At 43.4% G+C, this 25,816-nt stretch overlaps 1 protein-coding gene across 2 annotated transcripts in view; it reads left to right on the top strand.

Annotated features, from left to right (window-relative positions):
* STX1A (syntaxin 1A) overlaps positions 1-25,816 on the top strand; it is a 907,227-nt gene that overhangs the window by 322,342 nt on the left and 559,069 nt on the right. For both annotated transcript variants that reach the window (XR_011274587.1, XM_069614796.1), the window contains exons 2-3: positions 23,236-23,313; positions 23,460-23,559. Coding sequence is in view for 1 of the 2 variants with exons in the window: in XM_069614796.1 (XP_069470897.1) it covers positions 23,236-23,313; positions 23,460-23,559 (178 nt within the window). In the remaining variant the exon portion in view is untranslated. The remainder of the gene's footprint in view (positions 1-23,235; positions 23,314-23,459; positions 23,560-25,816) is intronic.

Genomic DNA, 25,816 nt, shown 5'->3' with positions numbered 1-25,816 from the left:
AAGCAAAAGTGATGACAAGGACAGTAACGCAGACATTCTAAGAAATATCCAGACCAAGAACAGGAACGGTTGGAAAACACGGCTCATGACAGAGAACGGGAAGAAAGAGCATATGCAAGAGAACTGGAAACAAAGCAAAAGTGCACTGTGAACTGAACATTCAGACTTTAAACTATGGCCTGGAATGAAAGAACAGTGGACGGAGCTACAGATGAGAAACAGGGAACTGCTGGTGCACCACTCTACAGATGAGAAACAGGGAACTGCTGGTGCACCACTCTACAGATGAGAAACAGGGAACTGCTGGTGCAACACTCTACAGATGAGAAACAGGGAACTGCTGGTGCAACACTCTACAGATGAGAAACAGGGAACTGCTGGTGCACCACTCTACAGATGAGAAACAGGGAACTGCTGGTGCACCACTCTGCAGATGAGAAACAGGGAACTGCTGGTGCACCACTCTGCAGATGAGAAACAGGGAACTGCTGGTGCACCACTCTACAGATGAGAAACAGGGAACTGCTGGTGCACCACTCTACAGATGAGAAACAGGGAACTGCTGGTGCACCATTCAGGACTAGACTAACAAGGACCAAAATACATCCTGGTAACAAGGAATTGAATCTCTGCACTGGAGTAACATGGGCTGAAGTACAGACTGCTAACAAGGAAATTAGCAACTGTAACTGTAGCCTGGAATCAAATAAGCTATGAGCAGATATCAAAGACTATGGATAGGGAAAAAGCAGAGAGGGCACTGGAGCTGGAAACAGAAGCAACAGGACTCAGGCGGAAAGCACGGTTCAAAGCAAGAACAGTGGACATGAACTAAATGCAACAATAAAGTGATCCTTCAAGAAGCTGCGTACATACTGACACACCCAGGACTGGAGCAGGCTTGCTAGAAGTGCTTTGAGCACCACACCTGAAGATAATCTGCCTCCTCGCTCTCTAGACCTGGGAAAGTGAAAGCAGGGCAGGCCTATAGGCCTTCTGGGGATTGTAGTTCTCTGACTCTTACAAAGGAATAGCCAGGTTTCCCGAACTGCCAAAAGGTGTGTTATGGGACATGTAGTTTGTGCAATGCAATAGGGAATTTCCAATGCCTTCCAAAGATAATGTAAAGCCAGACATATCAACGGATATATTTCAGCATGAATAATGACCGTGAAATGCGAGCCTGAGCTAGTCCGCAATAGATATCTGCTGCTGTTCAAGCCGCATAGTTGTGACACCATCACAACAGCATCTTCTGGATAATCAAAAGAAAAAAAGACTCGAATGTCTCTCTTATAGCACCATGGGACAATGCTATTACAGAAAGTCCAAAACCAGATGACTGCTTCAAAATAAGTGTTGGTAACAATCTGAGGAAGCTGTGCAGCTGGCCAGGTTGATGTGGAGCTAACAACATTTGTAACCCGGATCCCACTTCCATATTTTTGTGGCATGTCTCCCAGTATGTGAGAAGGGTCTTGGGAAGGAGCATCAAAAGAATTGCACATAGACATGGTGTGTTTGTTCTGAGAAATGCACAGAGTTGTGCAGCCTCTGAGAAGCAAGTACAGCTTTGGCGTGTGGTTCTGAATAGGGTGTGTTTCCTTGGGCTCTGCTAGTAATGTTCATAGAAAGAAATTCTTGTCATCCGGCCATTCATCTGCAGATAGTAGCTGAGGGCCATACTCACATCTGTGATTGCCATATTGTTATGGCTGTCTCCCAATATGGGAGGAGTATCTTCGGAAGCAGTATACAAAAACGGAAAGATTTGGTCTGTTCTTGGCTGAACTAAAGGCCTCGTGCTTTTTCTCTCTATGGGATGTGCTAGCAGTGTTCGTGGACAGCAATTGCCATCGTGCACTTCATCTGTAAATAGCAGCCGAGGGTCCTAATCACAGATCTGATCATAGCCTAACAGCGAGGAATCACAGAGCCACGGGCTGGAATATGCAACACAAAAATGTAATTCTCTGGAGTATTTATTTTTCCCTTTAAGACTGAGGGGTTTGTTAGCTTTGTGTTGTGGCCCTAAAGGTTTAAGAATGGGCCAGGGCCATCTTAAGCACTTTTGGGGACCAGGGTGTGGACACCTTTCAACCCCACTCCACCGAACCAAAGAAATAAAGGAATCCAGAATATCTGGTCACGCCACTTTCCCCCTTGTACAACAAGGGTCCTTGTGTTCTAGCAGCAGTACAGGACACTTTTTTGTGAACAGCAGCCACAAGGAAAGTATACAGGATGTTGTATAGATGCAGGACACATAGGGCCTCATTACACAGTAGGCGGTTAGGGATTACCGGCACCGGTAAGGGCACCGGTGCCGGTAATCCCTTACCGCCCTACTACGAGGTCCCTTGGCAGGTCCCTTCCCTAACACCTGGTTCCCTAACGCCTTCCCTCAACGACCCGTTGAGGGACTTCAGAGCTAATAACGGGCCCACTATTAGCGGGCCCGTTATTAGCTCCATCCCCATTCCCATTGAGCCCTATGGGGGCTCAATGGGAATGGGGAATGGGATTTACCGGGTCCTCCAAGGTCGGAATGACCCAGTAAGTCCCTATTCCGGGAACACGACCCGGAATGCGGTAAGGGGGTAGCCATGGCGCTAATAGCGCCATGGCTACCGCCTACCGTGTAATGAGGCCCATAGTGTATGAAAAAGGTGCCCATGACCCAGATTAGCTGCCTGGCAGAATGCAAAGTGTTCAAACATGAATACAGAGAACAAATTCAGAGCCAAGTCTCTAAGCACAGGACTGGGGTTCAAACCTGTGTTGCTTTGTGTTGTTTTGCTTCCAAGACAGACATGTTGCCCCTGAGCTATCCTCTCAGCCCTTGTAGGGAAGGATTCTAGAATAGATGGTAGATGAAGATTAGAAGCTACCGGGACATTGTCTTTATGCAGAAAGCATGAGATTAGAAGAGGGGCAAGGTTTTAAGTGGTGTTGGTATTAGAGAGCAAAGAAAAAAGTGGCTGTGGTGTTCAAAATGTCAATGCTCAGTATCACTATAGATGAAGCAACACTATAACCAGTGAAACCATGAGTGAGGCTTTTTTGTAATCACACCATGAGAGTGAAATCACTCTGAAGAGTTGACAATTTTGAAAGGTTTAGGGACTGGCAATTTTTACAGGCTGGGCAATACAAGATTAAATTAGATGCCAGGAACACACATTGTATTTGTGTTGAATCTGCAATTTGTGCACTTTATCACTTTCTTTTCCAGTTCTTACCATGAACTAAAATGATCCCATTGAATACGTGTGATAGAAATGACTGGGAAAGTACACAAATCACATAACCCAACATGATATTTTTTTTAAAAAAGCTCCATAAGCTAATTATGCAAAATGGCAATGGTTGTAGCGTCGTTGGCTCCACCAATGGAAGTAAACAAGTAACATCATACTAAATAATGTGATCTGAAGATATTTCATCTGGATTTCTCTAATGTATTTTAAATCCTTAAATACACCCCAAACACAGGCTTGTACATTGCTATTTATGATGTGCAGAAGATCCTTTGAATGGACAAAAAGGCAAATCATTTTTGTTTGAAATAAGTAGACCTTAAAATGTGCTTGCCAGAGGCCTGTGATATCTGGTCAGTCCCTTCTGTCTAGAGCCCTTTTCCCTCAAATGGCCTACATAAACGAACCATCTAAATAATGACACCAGCCTGTGAGAAGCAAACCTTTTCACAGAAGACAACAGTTATATAGGATGATTTGTCCAGGATCCCTGAATCGTCTGCTGGCAAAGGGGGGGGGGGAGGAGGGGAGGCGGGCATAACCCCCAAAGCTGACAATAGAATGATATACAAGTGACAGGAAGGAAAATAATCCTTCAGACACAGAAGGATAGGTCTATGTGATTTGTTTGAGATTAATTTTGGCAAATTCGATGATTTTTTTGAATTCTTATTTTACATTTGGCTGCAAATATATGTGGGGTGGGGGAGACCCACCCGCACTTCCTCCCAAATTCCCCCTATCTTCACTATCACAATTACCCACCCACCACATATATTTTCGGCCAAATTCAATTCAACAAATGCAATGAATTTGAATTAAATGAAATCTCCTACCTTGTACTCTTCCTATCCAAAAGGAAAAGCTATAAGCATAGAATCGCAACAGTGACAATAAGCAGAAAAGTGCACAACTAATAAACACATGTTTGGTTCCCACTTTGTCACAAAGGAACTCTAGCTTTTGAATCAGATTGCTATTTCAGTTCATTCTAAATGTTCATGGAAAGGAGCAGCAGGAGTGGGCTTCTGTGTCTTGACTCTAAGTTACCAGCAAAGAAACAATGCTCAAAAGACCAAAGGCTGTATGGTCTTGTGGGAACAAAACAATGACTTCCCCCTGAAATAGCAACCAGCACATAGTTAACAAATATTTCACAATGGACAATACCGAGGTGTGACTTAGGAAAAGAGAATCAGCCTTATCTCGAGTTTGGTGGTAACCCTTAAATGTGGCGGTGACGCTATTACCGCCGCATTTAAGGGTCCGCCAAATCACGGGTTTGGCTGCATTTTCCTGCAGCTATGAGCTGGGGGTAAATGCGCCAGCAATTTGCAGATTTACGCCGCAATTACCATACGGTAATACCGCCGACAGTAGTTGTGCTGAAAATTCCCCATTGGGCCCAATGGGGAATTCCCGAATGGGCCCAATGGGGAATGGGGAATTACTGTTCTGCCAAACCCGTGATCCAGTGTTAATAGTGCCAGGGGTTTGGCGGTAACGCTGTTAGCCCTGGTGGTATCCCGGTGGTAATACTGCCGAAATACCGCCCAACTTGTGATGAGCCCCAATGCCTGCTGGAAAACGCAGCAGCAAAACTCTGGACAAAGTAATTACACAAGTACAAGTGAGGACAATGACAGGACAATGACAGTAACACAGACTTTCACAGATGTATCATTGGAAAGTACAGAAAGTCTAAGAAAACAATATTCAAGAAAGAGAACGGAAAGTAAGAGAAGAGAGCACGGTGCTGCAAGTAGAGAGCACAGAGTTGCAGGATGGAGAGTACAGGGCTGCAGGGTAGTGAGCATAGGGCTACGGGGTAGTAAGCACGGAACTGCAGGGCTTCACAGCAGAGAGCACAGGGCTGCAGTGCTGCAGCATTGTGGGCGCTGGAGTCAGCAGCAAGACTATGCAGGAGTAAACCACGTTCCAAAGCAATATGGGGGCATGAACTCAAGGCAAGAATAAAGCGCTCCTGCAGGCAGCTGCTTAAATACTGACACACTCAGGACAGAATTAGGATTGTTAGTAGCACCTAGAGCACCACAACCTAATGCAATCTGCCTCCTCCCTAGCTGGACCTGGGAATTTGAAAGTAGTGCAGGGCTACAAGGCTTAAGGGAATTGTAGTTGTCTGACTCTTACATACGAATAGCCAGGTTTTCCCCGAACTGCAAAAAAGGTGCATTACGGATCATGTAGTTTGTGTAATGGAATAGGGGAGTTCCAATGCATTCCATAGGGAATGTAAAGCCACGCACATGAAAGGTTGCAGTTCAGCATGAATTGTGACAAGCAAGTGTGAGCCCCAGGTGCTTCACAATGGGTGTCTGTTGCTTTTCAAGTGGCACGGTCGGCACAATAATAGTGGGTGGCAGAGCTGGAGAGACATGTGGGCATAAATTGTATTATCCCATGTAAAGGTGGCACAGTACCTTTTGTGAGATGATTGAAGGATGAGATTGGGGTGGGTGGTGGTAGGTAGAGGCAGATGTTTGACCATGCAAGTCGGTGCATAGAGGCCCAGGAAAATGGTATGGAGATGCAGTGAGAAGGATGGAAGTAGTGAGTACAAGTAACAGATGGGCTAAACTAAGATTTTACTTACTAGGTCATTAGGGATCACTGTGGATAGGTTGGTAGTAGGTTGCACACATCCCATAAGATTTGTCAGATGAGTTAGTGTTTTACTGTGCAACATGATGCACAGCAGCAAGTGTGATGGCAGCCAACCCGCCGAGCAGGAAGGACAGCAGGTAGGCCAGGCATGGCCTCCCTATGGCTGGATACAATGGTGTCGGACATTTGTAGGTGGTCCTGTGGTAAGACTCCTGGCGAGGATGAGGGTTTACTGCTGCCAGCCACTGTGTTTTCTGGGGCGCCTCCAGCACCATCTGATGTTGGGTGCTGTGGCCCCGGTGAGTGAAATGTGTGGCTTGCACTCTAGGTGTGTCCAGAGGATTTTCCTGCTACTGGCTACATCACCTTTTGGGACCCAAAGAGGAGTGGCTGCAAGCCTGCTTGCCTTCTTGGGTTCTCCTGCCTGATCTGCTTTTCGGTGCCAGTGGCATCAGTGAGTCAATGGGTGGGCTGCATTCTAGCATTATTGTGAGGATTTTACTGGTCCCAGAATCATTACTTGCTGTGACCCACTGAGCAGAACCACTACAGACCCTGGATCTTCTGGTGGCCCTTTCACCCAGTCTGATTTTGGGTGCTGGGAGTCTTGGTGTGTAAAAAAGGATTTTCCTGGTTCAGGCCACTTCTATTGATTGCCTGGTACCATTCTCACCATTTGATTCTCCTGGGTGTTAGCGTTTAGGGTATAGACAACTATTTAGGACAGTGAATGTTTGTTTTTATTAAATGTAAAACTATTTTTAATTCTTTTTTTATTCAGTTTTACAAGGAGTAACTTCAGCATATTAAAGGCGTACAAGGTCATAGGGTTAGTCTGGGTCAAAGGGAGCGGTAAGACACCAGTCTAGTATCTGGTTATTACAAGCTTAATCTGATTTCCCCAAGACCTAGGTACAAATATGACACTAGTCAAGTATTCTTCCTAAGTTTTGTTTTCTCCCCTCCCACCCAGTCCCCCCTACCCCTCCACCAAACCGTGAATGGGGATCTGCAAAAATGCATTCAAGGCTTTAACTATAAATCTAAGCCATCACTACAACTGTTGATTCCCAATGTCTATGCTTGTCCGGTTACTCTACGTAGCGATTGTGCATCTGAGTCCGAAGGGTTTCGTTATCGGGGTGTTCCCGTATCCACTCATACCCAACATAGGGCATTACAAGGTCCCACAGCGCCCCCACTCGCCCAAACCCCTGTGCCTACAGTTGGATTGGTTGTTCTTACATGATCCTGTGGGGACCCTGTTGTAATTTTTGTAAGCATGAATATATTTTTCTGGCTAAAACATTTGCATTTTTGTTTTTGTATGTGTACAGATTCCATTTTGAAGGAATTAATGTTGTAGTGTGTTTCCTGGGGTGTTTTACTTGCATTGTCTAGTGTAGCATTACACCATTGTTCATTTATTTGGTTCTGTATATTTAATATATTGTTCTTAGGGTTCACAAAGTATCACAACTAATTCATTTAATTGTATGGCATTCACTTATTATTCTAGGAAAATTGATTTTGTAAAGATGGCAGCACTATGAACATATTGAATTTAAAATTGTACTTTTGATTAAGGCGAATCGATATATTATATATCACAAAGCTCAACGCCATCCCTTGAGTCCCTGTTTGGAAACAGATTCCCTTCCTAAACATCAGTTCGTCATGGGGACAATAAAATGAGCAGATGAATACAGAACATTTATATGGGCCCCATTTTTAAGGAGCAGGTAAATGACACATAGGGTGGCCGTCATTGCCATTTGTTGTCTTTGAACTATACCTCCTTTTTCCTGGTGCAGGAGAGGTAGGCACAGTCTACATAAATCAATCCCAGGAGTGGACTGGCCTCTAGGGAACTCTGGAGTTTTCCCGGTAGGCCGCCGCACTCTGGGCCTTTTTTGTGTTTTATTTCCACATGTTCCCATGGGAAAAGGGTTGAGCTTGGTGAAAATATGTAATATGGGGCCACTTTGAAAATGACTTCCAGGGTCTCCCCTGATCAAGCCACTCAGCAGGACTCTGGTTCGGTGGACTCTCATACGTATTCCCCACACGTTTCATACCCTCTCTGGAGAAATAACTACAGTTTCCATAAGGGATTGCCTCACATTGCATGGAATCCTCCTCCATAGGGGTAGGGCACGGGAGAAGGCACAGAATGCTTTTTGCTTTTTTTTCTGTGCTTGCACTGTCAAGAGGGAGGCTCTAAAAAGCCAAGAGGGGTCTCGCAGATATCACTGTTCAGCATAGCACTTCATGGTTCTGAATATCATTAATGCACACCGGCGCTCGAGAGATTCTGGCATAAACTCATTAATTAGTGGACTCATTGTTTCCATGGGGAAAAACTTGCCCCCATCAGGATCCTAGATTTCAAGCATAGTGATTTCGACAACGTCTATTAGGAGGTTCTCTTAAGATATACGTATACTGCTCCATCACCAGCTCAGTGGTCATCAAATGCTGACCCAAACCTCTAAGCCACCACATTTCCAAGAACGGATTCCCTCCCTTTGCAGGCTATATGCATACTATGGACTATTGATGGTCACGGCGAGTTAGGCAAAAGGAGCCAATGTCAAATCTGCTCCATATCCGTTCTGCTGTGCTCATACAGGGTAATGCCCCACTGCAGATTGGTTAATCTGATGGAGCCCTGGTAGAATTGTGATGGCAAGTCTTGCTTCCATTTCTTCCAAACAGCATCAATATGCTAAAGTTTGGATGCCGCGTGACACATATGCTAACACATTTACGCCATTGACTGCAGATGAAGCTCACCAAAAATGCCTTTAGGGTTGCTTATGGGCATTGCACAAGGCAAGTTTGAGTGAGCTGCATAAAAGAGAACGTATGAGGTGAGCAGCATGGTCATACTTGTGCAAAATTCATGCATGTTGAGTCCAACGGGGGCTGCCCGTGACTCAGGGACACCACACAGCGTCTCCCTCAAAGACGCGGATACCAGAGAACAGGACACATCCTCTAACAGCTTCCAACTAACTTTCCCTGTGTTTCCACAACGTCACTTCCCACTCCACTGCCTAGGTCCCACCCATGACTACAATTCACAGCCTTACGCGATGCTACAACTCCCCCCCCCAATTTAAATTCCAACTTTCTCTGATTACCCAATGTTTTCAATAAGTGTACAGGGCCTTATTCTTGCTCTCTGAGGTGGATCATATCTCACCTCCGAATGTCCAGCTCTAGGCACCAACACTGGGTCATCTTGCCTGGCACCATCAGAGTTCTCACTGTCACCATGCTAGGACTCATACGAGGAGTAGATCAGCTCATGTTTACGATTTGTCGGCTCCTACATGGCTGGACAGTCAATGAAACCTGTTTGAAGTGTGACCAGTTGTGCGTCACCTGACGCTGGTCTCCTTCTGCGGTCCTCATGGAACCCTTTTTCCCTGTAATGACCAATGGGTCCTCATGAAACCTGGCAGTGTGTTTGTTGGTTCTGGAAAGTTTCACAAATACCACATCTCCAGGCGTCAGTGAGGAGTCCTTAGCCCTCCTCCTGGTGTCAGTATAAAGTTTCATCTTCTTCCTAGCAGCCATTTCCTTTGCTCTCATGACTTCATCTTAAACATATTTCTCAGATTCCGTATTGTGTTGTGGCAGCCAAGTGTGAATGCTGCGAGCAAACATTACCTCTGCAGGGCATTTCCCTGTAGAGCTGTGGGGCGTGATCAGGTAGTCTCACAGCAATTGATGTAGCACCTGTTCATATGGCTATACTGTCACATCGGATATCTGTATTGCTCTCTTCTAGCATCCTGGATTTCTGCAGTAGCTTTCTCCCGAGGTTTTGTAATACAAACCCTGCAATTATCTGAGATCGCAAGGATTCTGTTCAGTGTTTTAATTTGATGCGTACTCTCATCACAAAGGCGTTCATAGTCCCACCTTTTTTGTTGTTTGGTGGTGTGAAATACGTGTCTCTCATAGTCCACATTAGTATTTGGCACGAAGTATGTGGCCAGAGCAGTCTTTAAATCTTGAATAGTATCTATGGAGTCAACTGGCAGTTCATCAATAATGTCCCTGGTGGCTGGACCTGCCGCCAGCTTCAATATGCGCTGTTGTATGTTGTCTTCCATGGGTCCCATGGCACCCACATAAAGGTTAAATCCCTGATCCACCTGGCCCACCTGGGCCCCATGTTGCTGGTGTTGATAACATCAAACACCCCAGGCAACTGCACTGACAGGAATTCTTGGACCCTCTGTTGTACTTGCACCTGCAGTGTGACAGGGAGTGGCCGGAATGTCCAGATCAGACATGTTAAATGAGATGATTTCACCCTGGGTAGATATCACATAACTGAACAGTCAAAGTGATAGCTAATAATGTGGTGCTTTTATGAAGGAAATGAAGATGTGTGGTTATCAAAATAGCGGTGCCATCAATAGGGTAGTATGCAGTGTCCGTGCCAGCCAGTTGTTCTGCCAGACAGCTTCTTGTCCCCACGCTCATCTGATGGGCCAGGGAGCCGGTGCACCCTCCAAAATGGTGGCCGTCTGTAAGGCACGAGCACTGCTGGTCTGCTGTGCGCACACTTTGCCACCTACACTCGAAATCACTGCTGCAGCACTGGGCATCCACTTGAATGAAACACACCATCGCGGCAACAGGTTTATTCAGAGTGCACCCTCCTGCATCCTGCAGGCCACACTAATCACTGACACGGTCAGGTGCACGTAATCATGAGCAGCGACCCACCGTGGGCCGCCACAATCAGCTCTAGCGTAGGCTGCCCCTCCTTCATTTATTTATTTCTTTATTTTATTTTATTTTAATATTTATATTGCGCCGGTAGCTCGCAAGCCTCGGGACGCAGAAACAAGGACACGAAAACAGACAGACGGTGATTAGACAGAGCGGATGGGACAATCACATAGATTTAAACTGACTGAGGTTTGGGCATTGAGGCAGTTTATTTGAAGATGTGGGTTTTTACCCGTTTGCGAAAGCGCAAATAGTTGGTTTCCAGTCTAAGGTGGTCTGGTAGGTTGTTCCAAAGGTTGGCTGCAAGGGTCGGAAAGGCTCTGCCTTAGCCACTTTTGAGTTTGTGTGGTGCCGTTGCGATTTTTCCAAGTTGGGATGATCTCAGTGTTCTATTAGGAACGTATGGTTTGATCCTTGTTTTTAAGTAGGTTGGTGCCTTTCCGTAGATATATCTGTGAACGATGGTTAAGGTCTTGAAATGCACACTGTCTTCGATTTCCAGCCAATGAAGCTCCCTTCTGGAGTTGCTGATATGCTCTGTTCTAGTTTTGAGCTTGACAATTCTTACCGCGTTGTTCTGTACAATTTGGTAGCTTTGTAGGCATTGCTTGGAGGCACCCAGGACTAAGGCGTTGCCATAGTCGAGGCGCGACAAGATGGTGGCTCTTGCTATGGTCGCGCAGTTTTCCTCAGATATGAAGGGTCTTATGGCTTTTATTAGACGGAGGTGGTAAGCACAGTTTTTTTTTATGAACTGTACTTGGGCATCCGCCCCCAAGGATGCTTCCAGCAGCAGAGGATGAGCCGAAAATCATGAGTTCCGTTTTTTTCCCGTTTAGGCACATCCAATTGGAGTCCATCCATTGCTCCACGTGGTTGTATATCGTGGTAAGTTGCTCGCTATCTTTCTGATAATTGCCACTTAGTTCGAATACAAGCTGCGTGTCGTCAGCATAGTTAGTGAAATAGGTGTTTATGTGGTCGAGACCAAGGCATAGGTACCTCAAGTAAAGATTAAACAGTAGGGGTGACATACTAGCCCCTTGGGGAACTCCACAGAGGATTTATTTTTCCAGGGAGAACTTGTCCCCCCAGTGCACTCTGGATATTCTGTTTTTTAGAAAGGACATTATCCAGCTGATGGCTTCATCAGAGCAGTTGGTGGTCTTTTTTAGCGCATTCTGGAGTAGGTTATGGTCGAGGAGATCAAATGCGGCGCTGAGGTCAAGTAGAACGAGGAGGCCTGTCTTACCCTTGTCAATAATACCGAGCATTTTGGTCTGAAGATCTAACATGGCCGTCTCGGTACTGTGAGCCGGGCGGAAACCAGACTGCTGTGGGTGGAGGGAGTTAGATTCCTCTACGTGTGCCTGGAGCTGCATGGTGGCGATCTTATCCATGATTTTGAGGATGAAGTTGCAGTTTGTTATGGGTCTGGGGTTATTCGGATCGCGTTGGTCAAGATTGGGTTTTTTAACCAAGGGGGTTACTGTGACCTTTTTGACGGCATTAGGGACTTCCTGGTCTCTGAAAGAGGCATCAATGATCTTTGTCAGGATGGGGGCGAATATGTCTGTGTTGTCCAATATTATCTTGGGTGGAATGATATTCTCTGCACAGGTCGTGGGTTTCATGGTCACCAGTACCTTGATCATTTCGCTGTTGTTGATCTCTGTGAACTTGAAGGTTCCAATGCCTGATGTTGCGGTCTCAACTGGCAGGGTAACTGTCGTTTTTTTGTTGGTCAGAGAATTTATGATGGCGTCCCTGGCTTTTGAGATTTTGTTGAAGAAGGCGATCTGGGTGGCATCGCATTCTTCTTGAGAGGGTAAGAAAGGAGGGGTAATGGCTTTGGGTTTTTCTATGGATTTAAGGATATTAAACCGTTTGCTGGTGGAATTAGCGGCTATAGAAATCTGTTCATTGTAGAAGTTTTTCTTGGCCTCGGTTATCATATGTTTATATTTTATTTCGCTTTCCTTCCAACGGGCTTTATTGGCTGATGAAGGATCTTTTAGCCAGACATTTTCTCTATTTCGTTTGTCCCTTTTTTGTTCTGCTAGTTCTTTGGAGAACCATTGTTTTTTTTTTTTTTTGGGTGGGTCTAGTTGATTTGGTTTGGAGGGGAGCTATTTGGTCCGTAAGTTTCTCGAGGTGACTGAGTAGATTTGCTAACGTTATTTCACAGGAGTCATTCTCGGTTTGGTTGTTATCCACCTCAACTAGGCATTGTATGAGGTGGTTCCTATCAATGTTTTTGTAGTTACGGTATGTCGAGGGGGTCGGGCAGTTAGGGGTTTTGGGTTTGGGAAGAGGCAGAGTGATATGAAAGGATATGCTATGGTGGTCTGACGATATGCAAGGTTCCGTCTTAAACTCTAGGGTTTCAAGATTGTTAGAGACAACCCAGTCAAGAAGATGGCCGTTGTCCATTGTGGGCTCTTGGTTGTTGATCTCACAATCAATGTTGTTTAGGGATCTTTGAAGTTTACCAGCTTCTTTGTCTTTGGTATCGCCATACCAGCGGTTAAAGTCGCCCGTGACTAATGTGGCTGTGTTAGGTCCTTTAAGCATATTGAGTTGATGCGTTATTTCGTCGTTGAATTCTGGGGTGGATGTGGGGGGCCTGTAGAGGACAATCAAGTTTAAACTACTGTTTGCCGTAAGTTCACCAGGGTTGAGTCCAGTGAGGAATGCCTGTGACTCAGGGACTCCACTCAGCATCTCCCTCAAGAAAGACATGGACACCAGGAAACAAGCACAACCTCCTTTATTCCCTAACAGCTTCCAACTAACTTTCCCAGTGTTTCCGCAATGTCACTTCCCACCCCACTCCCTAGGTCCCACCCATAACTACAATTCCCAGCCTTCCCCAATGCTATAATGCATAGAGGTTCTACTGGGTCTGCAGGTTGAAAATTGACTAAATGGGATACCATACACGTGGGTAGGGAGGCAGGGTCGTGGCTTATTTGCCAAAGGGGATGAGCATTGAGGGATGCAGCAGGGGTCAAAACAGGGAGAGAACATTGGGGAAAAGAAGTTGCTGGCCAATAAGGGAGCAGGCTTTTGGACCCAGGCTGTACCTTATTGAAGACAAACTGGCATATTAACTGCAGTGTGAGAACTTCAATTGCAATAGGCGTTGATCCCACTGACGATTCCCTAGAGCCATTTTTTATAGCATGAGCCATTTCTTTTGTGGGGAATAAGTCGCCCAGTCCCAGAGGTGCAGTTATTAGTCTTTGGGCCTCAGCACGAGTTGCGCTGGTACCGCGGGATTTAAGGGTCCACCAAATAACGGCTTCAGCTGATTTCCCCCCACCATTGAGTCCAATGGGGAATGGGGAATTCCCAAATGGGCTCAATGGGGAATGGGGATTCCGCCAAACCCGTGATCCGGCGCTAATAGCGCCGGTGGGTTTGAGGGTAGGGCTAATAACGCCAGCGCTATTAGCACCGGCGTTACCGCCCAACTCATGATGAGGCCCTTTGTTTTGATTAGAGATTGCCAAACCACACTTAAGTGAAGACATCAGCGTGATGTTATAGGCCTCAATAAGGATGCTATTAGCCAAGTTTAATATAGGAACTCTTTTAGATCTTCACAACTATTTCTCCAGGATTTATCATGGGTAGGACATGAAAAGTACATGTAACCTTGGTAAGAGATTTTATGTAGTAAATCTAAATCGTTCAAACCATGATGCTTAAATCCTTCCCACTGGTTGAAGTAATTGTGGATCTCAGAGAGAATGTGCGCTATGTTGTGTTTATAAAACAAACCTAGCAGTTTGGTGATACTGACCCCAATATATATACTCCAACAATTTAACATTCAAATGTATATTGTAGTAATGCAAGGAACTCCCTCTGGTAAGTGCTATTAATGACAACTGATTTACTATAGAGGAGTTTAAAGCGTAAGGCCAAGCACCAGCTTTCCAGCTCACAGGTGACTTCTGGTAAAGTGACCTATATTTCTCATCCTAAGCATTACACCACCTGCAACCAAAGCTAGATTATGCTGTTCCTCTTGCCCCTAAATCCCCAAAAGGTCATAGTTTAATCTGTTGTATTAGGCAAAGAAAATCCAGTGCCATAATTTTCATTAGCAGGGGGTCAAGGTCACCCCTGAGTCATGCACCTGGTAACTTACTTAAAAGAGTCACAGGAAGCAATGAACCCTTAGTTTCGCAGGCAAATTCAAATAGTTTGAAATAATATAATTTCAAGGCAGCTGCCGGATCCACATTTCCCAAAACTATTCGAACAGTTGGCAAATTGCCATGTTTAGATGCTTACTCTTTGCCAAGCAAGAGATGTGCAAAGGGAGTCTTTGTCAAAGGCTAGAGCAAAGACCTCAGTTATTTGATACCCATTGTTAGAAACACTGGTATTGATTTCTGCCTTTGCCATACCCGCAAACCTATGTCAGTTTCCTTCACCTTCCCCAAGTTGTTCTTGACAAAGTTATGCTATGCCCCCGAGAATCAAACATTTCTTATGTTGGATATCATACAGATAACAATAAACAAAAAAAGATTCACAAATCATAGACTACAGAGCAATCGTGTGTCCTGAGACTTGCTTGTCTAAAGTTCTCCGATTCGGATCTTGTTTTTCTTTTCAATTCACTGGTCAGCGCTTCCCATATGCAAAGCTTCCCTACATGTGCATGTCATGCTTCTATTCCAGATAATTGATGTATAACATGTATACTACACCTTGGGTCTAGGCTCCACCTCAGATATGTGCCGCAATGACCAAGTTCCTATTTGATGCAATGGTAATGACTCAACAGATCCTGTTCCACTTTCCACTGTTCAGGGATAGGGGTTACCCTGAATGTAAATGGAGTTGTTGCTATTGATCTTGGAACTAATGCTGCCCAAATAATTGAGCAAAAGGAGGTTGGTTGCTTTTACGTCCAAATAATTGCCTGGCAAACTGAATGAAGTGAATATGCAACACAACAAATGTCACAGTGCAACATAGAGTATCCTTGAGAACGCTTGATGAGAATCTCCCCTTCAGAAAAGCGTTAAAAACCCATTTGTTCTAACACCGTTTTTTTCTACAGGTAGGAGTGTCAGAGTATTAGTCGTGGGGCTGCTGTTTTTTAGCGCCTAGATGCCTTTGGGTCTTAGTTTTGCACTTTACAAATGTTCAAATAATAATAGAGTAAGGGCAGTTCAAATTGTAAGACAAAAAAAGATAAGCAGGGGCCACCCTTGGACCACTATTAGCAAAACATTTAAAAGTATAGAGCAGAGAAGACCTGGACATCGTGATGGGAGGCTTTAGAATAATCTACTCCAAATATGTAAGAATATTGATGTGCGCTTATGTATTTGGAATTGATACAGTGTCCTAGCTAGAAGAAGAAGTCCACATTATAGTAATTCTGGCGAGTGTATAGATAGGGGAAGAAACAACAAGTTACAAAAGAGAACATTCATTTTCTTCAATCTATAGACTTGTGCCTAAAGAATTTTCACCCTAGTCAGTTTCATGTACATTGGGATTCTTTCTAGAATGATAACGAAGAGCGTCCATTCACTCGGGTAGCCTAGTGAGCTATGCATTTGCATTGCAGGTCTGTCTTTACTCAGGTACCCTAGTGAGCTGTGCATTTGCATCTCAGGTCTGCCTTTACTCAGGTAGCCTAGTGAGCTATGCATTTGCATCCCAGGTCTGTGTTTACTCAGGTAGCCTAGTAAGCTATACATTTGGTTGTATACGAATTGTTCGAACTACAATTGTTCGAATTACAATTGACCTTTGCACAATTGACCAAATTGTGAAGGTCAATTGTTACATTTATGCGGGGGGAAACCCCCTGCGACCCCACATTATATATATAAATATATCTATATACATCAAGAGAGAAGAGGAAAACGACCGCACTCTCCGCAGCCAAAATAAAACAATAAATGCCCAATTTCCAAAACGGAAAAAGCACAGCGCACAACACTAGGAAGGTCATAAAAAATTATTTAATGTTGTACAAAGAAATTTGTTTAAAAAAACAAAAAATACAAAATATAGCTGGAAAAGTAGCAAAAACAGAGGCAGGACGCCTGTCAAAACGGCCCGCACACAACGCGTTTCACACTCAACTGAGTGCTTGGTCACGTGATATACCTCAAGTAAAGATTAAACAGTAGGGGTGACATTTATAGATAAAACCAAACCAATATATATATATATATATATTTTTTTTCATAAAAAGAAAAAATGCCCTAAAACAGGGCAAGATTTTATGGATTGCACTCCCAAGAGCAGCTGAGAAACGAAATCCAGTCTCAGCAAGGAAAAGGCATGACAGCAAATCCAGGCAGCACAAATGTTTCTTTATTGATAAAAAGGTGCAGCAAAAAGGGAAAGCCTGGATACAAAATGACGCGTTTCGCGGTACACTGACAGCTTGTTCACATAGGTAGGGTGTTTCATGGAAGAAGGACTTCTTATATATGCTTTAAAAACCTCTATGATACAAGTGCATAGAATGTCCCCATTCACGAGGTGGTACAAATTGATGAACACATGGCAGCCATCTTAGAACATTTAAAGCACTGCAACATGCAGTGTATTAAATAAAATAAAATAAAATAAAAACACATCATTGGTGTCAATACATCAACCAAATATTATATGATGAAGAATATAGCAACAATTGCACAGATGTGCTGGCTGCGAGGACAGTGGAGGAAAATGGCAAAAAGAAAAATGGCAAAAAGAAAACCTCAGGTACATAACGAGTGTCTAAGGAAAAAATATATATAAAAAAGGTTATATAAATATATATAAATACACATCGTTCAAAATAAACGTGTGTTTTCCAATGATATGTCTGTCAACAAAGGCTGGTACCCAAGATAAAAATAAAGTAAAAAAATAATGCCATTCTAGGGCAACCGCCAAATATGACGAGCCCTGCCTTGTAGGTCTGTCCACGTTATAACGTCTGAAACAGCCATTACCTCAACGGTGTCCAAGCAGCCCCACAACATGATGTGTTTACTAGACAAAATGTAGCCATTCTAAGTGTCCAACGTTAGTCTCGAGTAAACAAAGATATATAGTCATGTAGGTCTAAGTTTACGCATACATATGCGAGGTGTAATACAAATCGAACATAATAATGCAGTCTTGAGACAATATAAAGTGCTTAGTGCTTTAGCAGCAATGTAAAGTGCTAAGTGCTTTAGCAGCAAATTTAAAGTGCTTAGTGCAATAGCAGCAGTTGTTAAAATGCATAATATTTAGCAGCAAAATAGGGAAAAAGTTTAAAGGAGAGAAATGTCCAGACAACAGCAATGATAAAATGCACAGTGCTCTACGTCCATGGATGCACAAATATGTTCCTAAATTTGTGGTGCATATACTAAGTCACATAATACGATTTAACAATCAAATAGATAAAAGAATGAAAGTCAATAAATATATATATCTCACAAATAGATAAAATAACAATGCGACTGGAACAACAGAAAAACATGCATCCATGGACGGCTGTAAAGTAGACAACAAATTTATCCCCAATAAAGTCCAAGTGCAAAAAACTTTACTTAAAATTACCTACCATGAATGGTAAACTATTCCCTATAAAAAAAATCCTCAAGAACCTTTCCGCTCGATGAGCCCAGCAAGGAAAATAACATCACTGGGAAATTATTACCGTAAAAAGACTACATACCAAGCTACAAATAATCAATCGACAATAAGACAATGCGAGACAAAAAACCAAGATATGGGGACAGAGTAAAAAAGCAATTGAGAAGCCTAAAACCAAGCTATACAAAAATATTGATCAAAGTGATAAATATCAATGGAAAATACCCTCCTAAAAATCATGTTAAAAACAATCATATGCAAGATATGCTTCACAATCATTTGGAGAAAGAACCTGTAAGATGCATCAATAAAAAAGAAGAAGAAAGAAGAGTTAATGTACATTAATACAAAAGAGTGTGGACCGGAATGGAAAAGTATTCAAATATTAAACACACAAGGGGTCACTCTTGAACATTGCAGGTACCTAGTATTGCATAAAGGTGCAAGAAAATTCACAAAGTATACTTAATTGGTACCTAAAAACGTATATAACTCTTCTTCAAGATTGTGGCCCCTGGGTTTTTTTGTTTCAAGGTCGAGAATGGACCTAGTTTCCAGTTGTCTCAACATTAACTCCCGGTTACCACCTCTGGGTGATTTAGGCACTGTCCGAATACCAAAGAAGGAAAAGCCCTCCAATTTACCTTCATGTTGAGACTGAAAATGCAGAGCCATCGGATAGTTGGGATCAACATTTCTTATGGCTCTTATGTGTTGCAGCATTCTCAGCTTCAATTTACCCTTTGTACTGCCCACATACCACATATTGCAAGGGCAATTCAAAACATAGACCACAAATTCTGTATCGCAAGTGATTCTGGATGCGATTTGAACATTGTTACCCAGGATAGGATGTATATAACACGTCTTGTTGACTGCATAAGTGCAGGCTTTACATTTGGAACACTTATGAAAGCCTCGTGGTTTGGTGTTTAACCAACCATCGGTCAATGCATTGTCAATAGGCCTCATAAAGCTGGGAACTAAGGTATCCCTAAATGAGGTAGATCTGCGAAAAGTAATATTAATGCGATCTCCCAAAATAGTATTTAAATGCTCATCTGATTTAAGGATATGCCAATGACGTTGCATGACTTGTCGAATCTTGTGGGCACCCTCACCATAAGTCAAGATAAGACGTGTCTCACTGGTGTCTGTGGTTCTATGTTCAGGGATGTCAGCTGACAAAAGTAGAGAGCGATCAATCGCTCTAGCTTTATGGAAGGCTCTCTCCAACACTTTTTTGGGGTAACCCCGTTGCTTAAATTTGTTGGCCATGAGGGTACATTCGCAATCAAATGTTTCGATCTTGGAACAGTTTCTGCGTATGCGAATGAACTCCCCATAGGGGATACTCCATTTTAAAGCTGTAGGGTGATTACTCTTGGCGTGAAGAGGGATATTAGAACTAGTAGGTTTTCTAAACAGACAAGTGGTCAATTCACCTTGAGCCACAGTAACAAGAATATCCAAGTATGTAATAGCAGTCTTGCTGTGGCTCTCCGTGAACTGCAGATTAAGATCATTGATGTTGAGTACTGTGACAAAATCCAACCATTCTGCACTAGTTCTTTCCCAAATGATAAAAAATCATCTATGTATCTAAGCCATAGGGCAATCTTGGATGTGTGGTGACAGTTTCTAGGATCCCATACAACAAATTTCTCCCACCAGCCCATCAACAAATTAGGATAGGAGGGGGCAAATGTAGAACCCATAGCAGTACCTTGTAATTGCCTGAAGAACTGCTTGTTGAAAAGAAAACAATTATTAGTTAAACAAAGCAAAATCATTTCCAATATCATTTGAGAATGTTGGAGGTAATTCAAAGATCTGGTATGCAAGAAATGTTTACATGCTTTAAGACCATCTGAATGTCTAATTGACGTGTAGAGAGAGACTACATCAAGTGTTGTTAATAGAAAAGTAGATTCCCATGGTATACCTTCTATACGACTGAGAAAATCTTTGGTGTCACGAAGATAAGAAGGCAAGGTAGTAACAAAGGACATCAAAGACTCATCAATGAATCTCGAAGTGTTTTCTAGCAAGGCACCACATAGGGTGACTATTGGTCTGCCAGGAGGCCTTATAAGGCTCTTGTGTACTTTAGGCAGAAAGTAAATAGTCGGAATAACTGGGAACTTCGGATGTAGATAAGAACAAATGTCCTCATCCAACAGGTCTTTCTCTTTCCATGTCTGTAATAGATGCTCTAATTTGTCACTCATGGTTCCAGATGGATCCTTTAGTAATTTAGCATAACAGTCCTTTTTCAGTAGTTGTCTATTGGCCTCTTTGATATAATCATCACGATTCATGAGGACGATATTCATGACCTTATCTGATGGTTTGATAATGCAGTCCGTCATGGCACCCAAACGTTCAATAGTGCATTGTTGTGATGAAGTAAGATTAGTTTTATGAGGCACCCGTTTCTTCCTGATTTTTTTTAGATCCTGAACCACCAAATCCTGAAAGGCCTCAACATGTCCCCCTGGATTAAATACCGGGTTAAAGCGTGATTTAGCTTTGAGTTGTGTCTTGCCAGGCCAAGCTGTGTCAACATACATGGAGGCAGATTCTTGGTCCCAAACATCCATGTCACGATCCCCATCAGTTTCTAGATCTCCCAAATCTCTTAAAGTAAATGCATCGTGAATAGAAACATCAGTGCCCCCCTGGAGATTAGATTTTGATTTAAGTTTAGGTGGATACATGGTAAAGAATTTTTTCAATCTGACTTTACGCATGTATTTGTCGAAGTCAATCCGAGTTTCAGCATATATATACGGTCAATTGTTCAAAGGTCAATTCGGACCCTCGACTTTCGGTCAATTAGGTAATTCGAACAATTGTGTTCCAACAATTTGGGTAATACCATACATTTGTATCTCAGGTCTGTGTTTACTCAGGTAGCCTAGTGGGCTATGCATTTGCGTGTCTGTGTTTACCCTGTGCTACATGGATATGATCCATCAGGAGTACCATTAATTGCTTAACTGCATCAGGATTCTGCTGCAGAGTGGGCCTGTAAATGAAGCTCAGCTAAGACGTGGATTTCCATGCTCCTTGCAAGCAACCCTTTAAAGTAGGGGTTCATAACAGCTGCTTTTTACTTCACTACCAAATAATTTCAGTAATACGTGCCATTTAACAACGTTATTTCTAATAAGTATAATTCGGAGCAATCTGCATTGAGTCAATACGTCAATAAGGCACAGTGATTAGTCAATCAATATTAATCATCTCAAATTACAATTCTTGGTCAATTTTGGATAATGGAATTGTTTTTTCGGCAATGCCCAAGGAGATTACTGGCTGGTTAGATCATTTCCCGTTAAAGGACAGACGCATTGTAGAAGACCTAACATGCTTTCTGTTCCTTTGAAACACTTGCAAGTCATAAACTGCCTAGTCCATGTACACATTCCGTTTAGGATCATTCATAGAAGTGGAAAGTCTCTGCACGTTAGACCTATTCAAGAGTACAAAATAAATCAAAGGCACCATAAAAGGTGTTCAGTTTCATCGAAATGAAGTACTGTGACGTGCGTCTAGTTATTTACTTTGTGGGGAAGTAATTAATATATGTATATTTGAGGGTAAATGGTATAAGGGCGGGTGGCCAGTGGGTAGGAGTGTGGGAGAGAAACCTGCTTATATATAAAAAATGAACGGAAACAAAAGTCCAAGTAACTGCATCGATGTGAATTACAACAAAATAATTCACTTCGATGAAACAATGTAGAACCAGACATACACTGACAAAGAGTACTTTGAACTATGAGGAAAGAGCTGCACAATCCCCTGGCAAATGCCAGGCTAAGCACCAGAGGGCATTAAAAGTAACAATAAAACTGCTATGGATACTAGACATTATGTTAGGGTTCTATTATTATAACCTTGAGGGGCAACTATCAGTAAAGCTTACAACCTGCGTATGGCGATACATTTAATGCCTCGGGTGCTCGCATTTGCCAGGGAAATTGGGACTCTTTCTTCACAGATCAAAGTACCTTTTGTCCGTTCTGGGTAGCTTTTCATGAGGACCACTCGTAAAACTATTGTGATAAAGAAGATCCTTTCTCAGAAGCCCTGATGCTTCAATATACTCAGAGACTTTGGTTACCTTTCCAGAGCCTGGAAGATCTTACTTATAGAGACAGAACCGCTTCACCTTTCAAGGGGTAGGTGGGTTGGAGATGCTCCCGAAGAGAAACATACTTGGCTTAACACTGGACAATGTTGAGTTACTCTAGCGGGGGGGGGGCTCTATATCTGGGAGCTTTTATCTGTGGGTATGGTGGCTATCCACTGACAGTGTTTCCTTCCCTGGGTGTATACTTCCCTGTGGTGAGGTTTCAAGCAGTGATTTTGTGTCAATAGATGCTTTCATTCAATATGAAGGAGGGGGGAGAGTCTGAAACTTTGTGAAATCTGTGTTCGATCTGAACAGTGAGGTCTCGGGATGATGTCACTTGTTGACCAGTACAGGAGGAAAGTGACATATCACTCCAAAATGGCACATGCTACACTGGTTACCTGTGCACCCATTTATTCAATCAAACTCACTCTATCAAAGGGGCCATATTTTCCTATTTCATAAATTGAGGTGTAATACACACGTCCACCAATCTCTGGGCAGCAGTTATCTCCATTTGAGAGGAGAAGAGTTTCTTCCTTTAATAGCTCCATTTCACTGGAATTAGCTTGTGATATGATCCAGGTAGAACCTTTCAGCTTTCACAAACGTTATATAGACCTGACTCTTTCACAAATATGTTTTCCCCTTGCGATTGATTCCGTGCTATAGCAACAAGAAGCCTATCCAGTGATCGTAAGCTTTGACTATTTATTTAACTTAGCCTCAACTATGATGAACATTCTTACTGGAAAGGGAGAAGACCTTGTATGTATGTCCATTGGTGAATTTGACTTGTTTCTAACATGTGGGTTTGTTTATGTTCAGGCAAAGGACAGTGACGAAGATGATGAAGTCACAGTCAGCGTGGACCGTGACCGATTCATGGATGAATTCTTTGAACAGGTATGTCCATGCTTCTTTTTAAGAGGAGCAGTAGGATCATCATAAGCACATTGCCAGTCATTGTTGAGTACTGTCACATAACATTGTACTAAACTAACTGAATGCTTGACAAACGCTCCACTGCCCCCCCTTTATTTTCCTTCCAGGTGGAGGAAATCCGAGGGTTCATTGACAAAATCGCAGAGAATGTGGAGGAGGTGAAGAGGAAGCACAGTGCCATCTTAGCTGCCCCAAATCCGGATGAGAGTAAGACACTTGGATTTTTACTTGGGGCGTTGGGAGGTCGTGAACCTTTTTGGACAAATGTTGGGAAGCAAGTTGTAAAAGACAATGGCGTGAAGAGGAGTGCATTGATGTGATGGCATGATGCACAGTAGTGACTGACATCTTGCAGATTTCACAGACTGGTCTGTAATATTGCAAACTGCTAGCATTGCACCATTTTGTGACCAGTATAAACCTGTGTATCATGGAAACTGAAAAGGTGAAATGTTATTGAAACACATGTTAAACTGATGGACAATTAGTGGGGGAAGAGGGGATGAAGGATGAGACATGGAGGATTAAACTGCAGATTCTCTTGAGCAGCCGGGACCATCCAAGTCTACATCTAATGGTTCCAGATTTGAGTTAATCCACCCAAGATACAACACTTAATGCTAGGACAAAACTGCAGTGTTAATTACATTGGAAACGTAACTGAGCACTTTGCCACAGTCCCACTTAGTGGACTTGCATAGAATAGATCTGAGTTACCAGATTTGTTCCCCACCGTAACACACTTATCCCAATTTGTTTGGGCCTATTTTATTACTTTCTTTTACTGCAAAATGGCGGGCAGGAGGTACGCACCCCCTCCTTCACCACAACCCGCTTTTATATGCCTTATCCCAATTTACCATCTGCATTTTTACAGAAAAAGCAAAGGTGTATTTTCGGTAAAAGTGAGGAATACTCATAGAATATGTTATATGTAGGGTAGTGGTGGGTAATCTCTAGCCCACAAGATGTTTTGGCCTACCTCTCCATTCAACTGTAGCCATCGTAGTCAAAGATGAGGTGTCATGGGAGTTGTAGGCCAAAACATCTGGAGGGCCACAGTTTGCCAACCGCTGTTGTAGGGGCCTTGATCAGCTAATGTTTTGCAGAGAGTAATTACCTGTTCTAGGAACAGCAAGGGTTTTCTGTAGAGTCAAAAGGAGGGCTTCTGCAGTACAGTTATTGTCGCATAGCTGTTGCAGAAACTGTAGTGACTTAGTCCTGGGTTTAAGAGGTACATGCACCATTTCTTTCCCTTAATGTGAATGTTTTGAGGGATTCCTTTAGCCCCCCATGCCACCCCTTGCTTAGTGTCCTGACTCCCGCCCCTCTCATCGCCTCACTACTCCTATGCTGGTCTTGTTGCTCATCACTTCCAGCCACACCCTTCTCCTTCCTCCCTCCAAAGGAGTTTAATATCTTCAGATCAGGGTCTCAGCAAAACTCTATGCCTTCGACCAAGCTTGTCCTTCTAAACTGCAAGGCTAACTTCTCTTTCTCCTGATGTTCTCCTACCACCTCCTCCTGTTGTTCCTCTAGTGCATCCTCTTTGTTTTACTCTACCACCTCTTCTAGTTACATAAGTGATGCATTGGATTTTCCTAAATAGCAGGGTGGTCAGTTCTTTCCTGAACTTCAGAAGCTTTGAAAGTCCTGGGGGCTAATTTAGCTTCCTTCCTAGCAACGGTCTGGGTCCTACAGAGGGGTGTCGCACCTGAGCTGTTAAGGCTGTTCTCAAGATAAGCAGGCGCCTGGGCGGTGGTTGCCTTGTAGGTATTAAAGGCAATTTTGGAAAGCAACAGTTACATTGAAGGTCACACAGAATGGGGGTAAAGTGGTTGAGTTTTTTTGAATCAGTGATAAGGTGAGCTGCAGCATGATGGACTGCTTTGAATGGAGTGAGGTGTACCATGGCAAGCCTTCTGAGGAGGGAATTACTCCCATCAATGTGTGCAATCAGTAGAACCTGTACTAGGCACCAGAATCCCTGTGGAAGGAGGAAAGTTTTAATCTGGAGGAGCAGCGTGATCTGGTATCACACGTTCTGGGCTTTCTTGTTGATGTGCAGCTGACAGGAGATGTTGCTGTCCACGATGAACCTGAGGAATTTGGTGGACGGGGCAAGTTAGGGGTTGAATTTGCCCAGGTGCATCACATTCAGCCATCCTTCCATGGTTTCCTACTTGAAGGAGTTGCAGAGTAGCACAAATTCCATTTTGCTAAGGTTGAGTTTTAGGTATGTGTTTATCAACCAGGTTTGCATGGTGACAAGGCATTTCTGGAGGTGAGTGATGTTGTGGGAGCAGTTTAATTTAAGGTACACCTGGGTGTTGTCCGATAATTGGTGTAGTGAAATGTTTGGGTAGTCAAGGAGTGATCCCTGTGGTTCCATGAAAGGTCACCTGGGAGAGGTTTGACCCCTGTGGCACTCACTCCCAGGGTAACCGGTGGGGTGGTTAGATCC

This window comes from Ambystoma mexicanum, chromosome 9, assembly GCF_040938575.1.
Source record: "Ambystoma mexicanum isolate Mex_15411 chromosome 9, UKY_AmexF1_1, whole genome shotgun sequence".
NCBI classification, from domain to species: domain Eukaryota; kingdom Metazoa; phylum Chordata; class Amphibia; order Caudata; family Ambystomatidae; genus Ambystoma; species Ambystoma mexicanum.
Note: the sequence above shows the minus strand (reverse complement) of the source record. Positions and strands in the feature narration are given on the sequence as shown.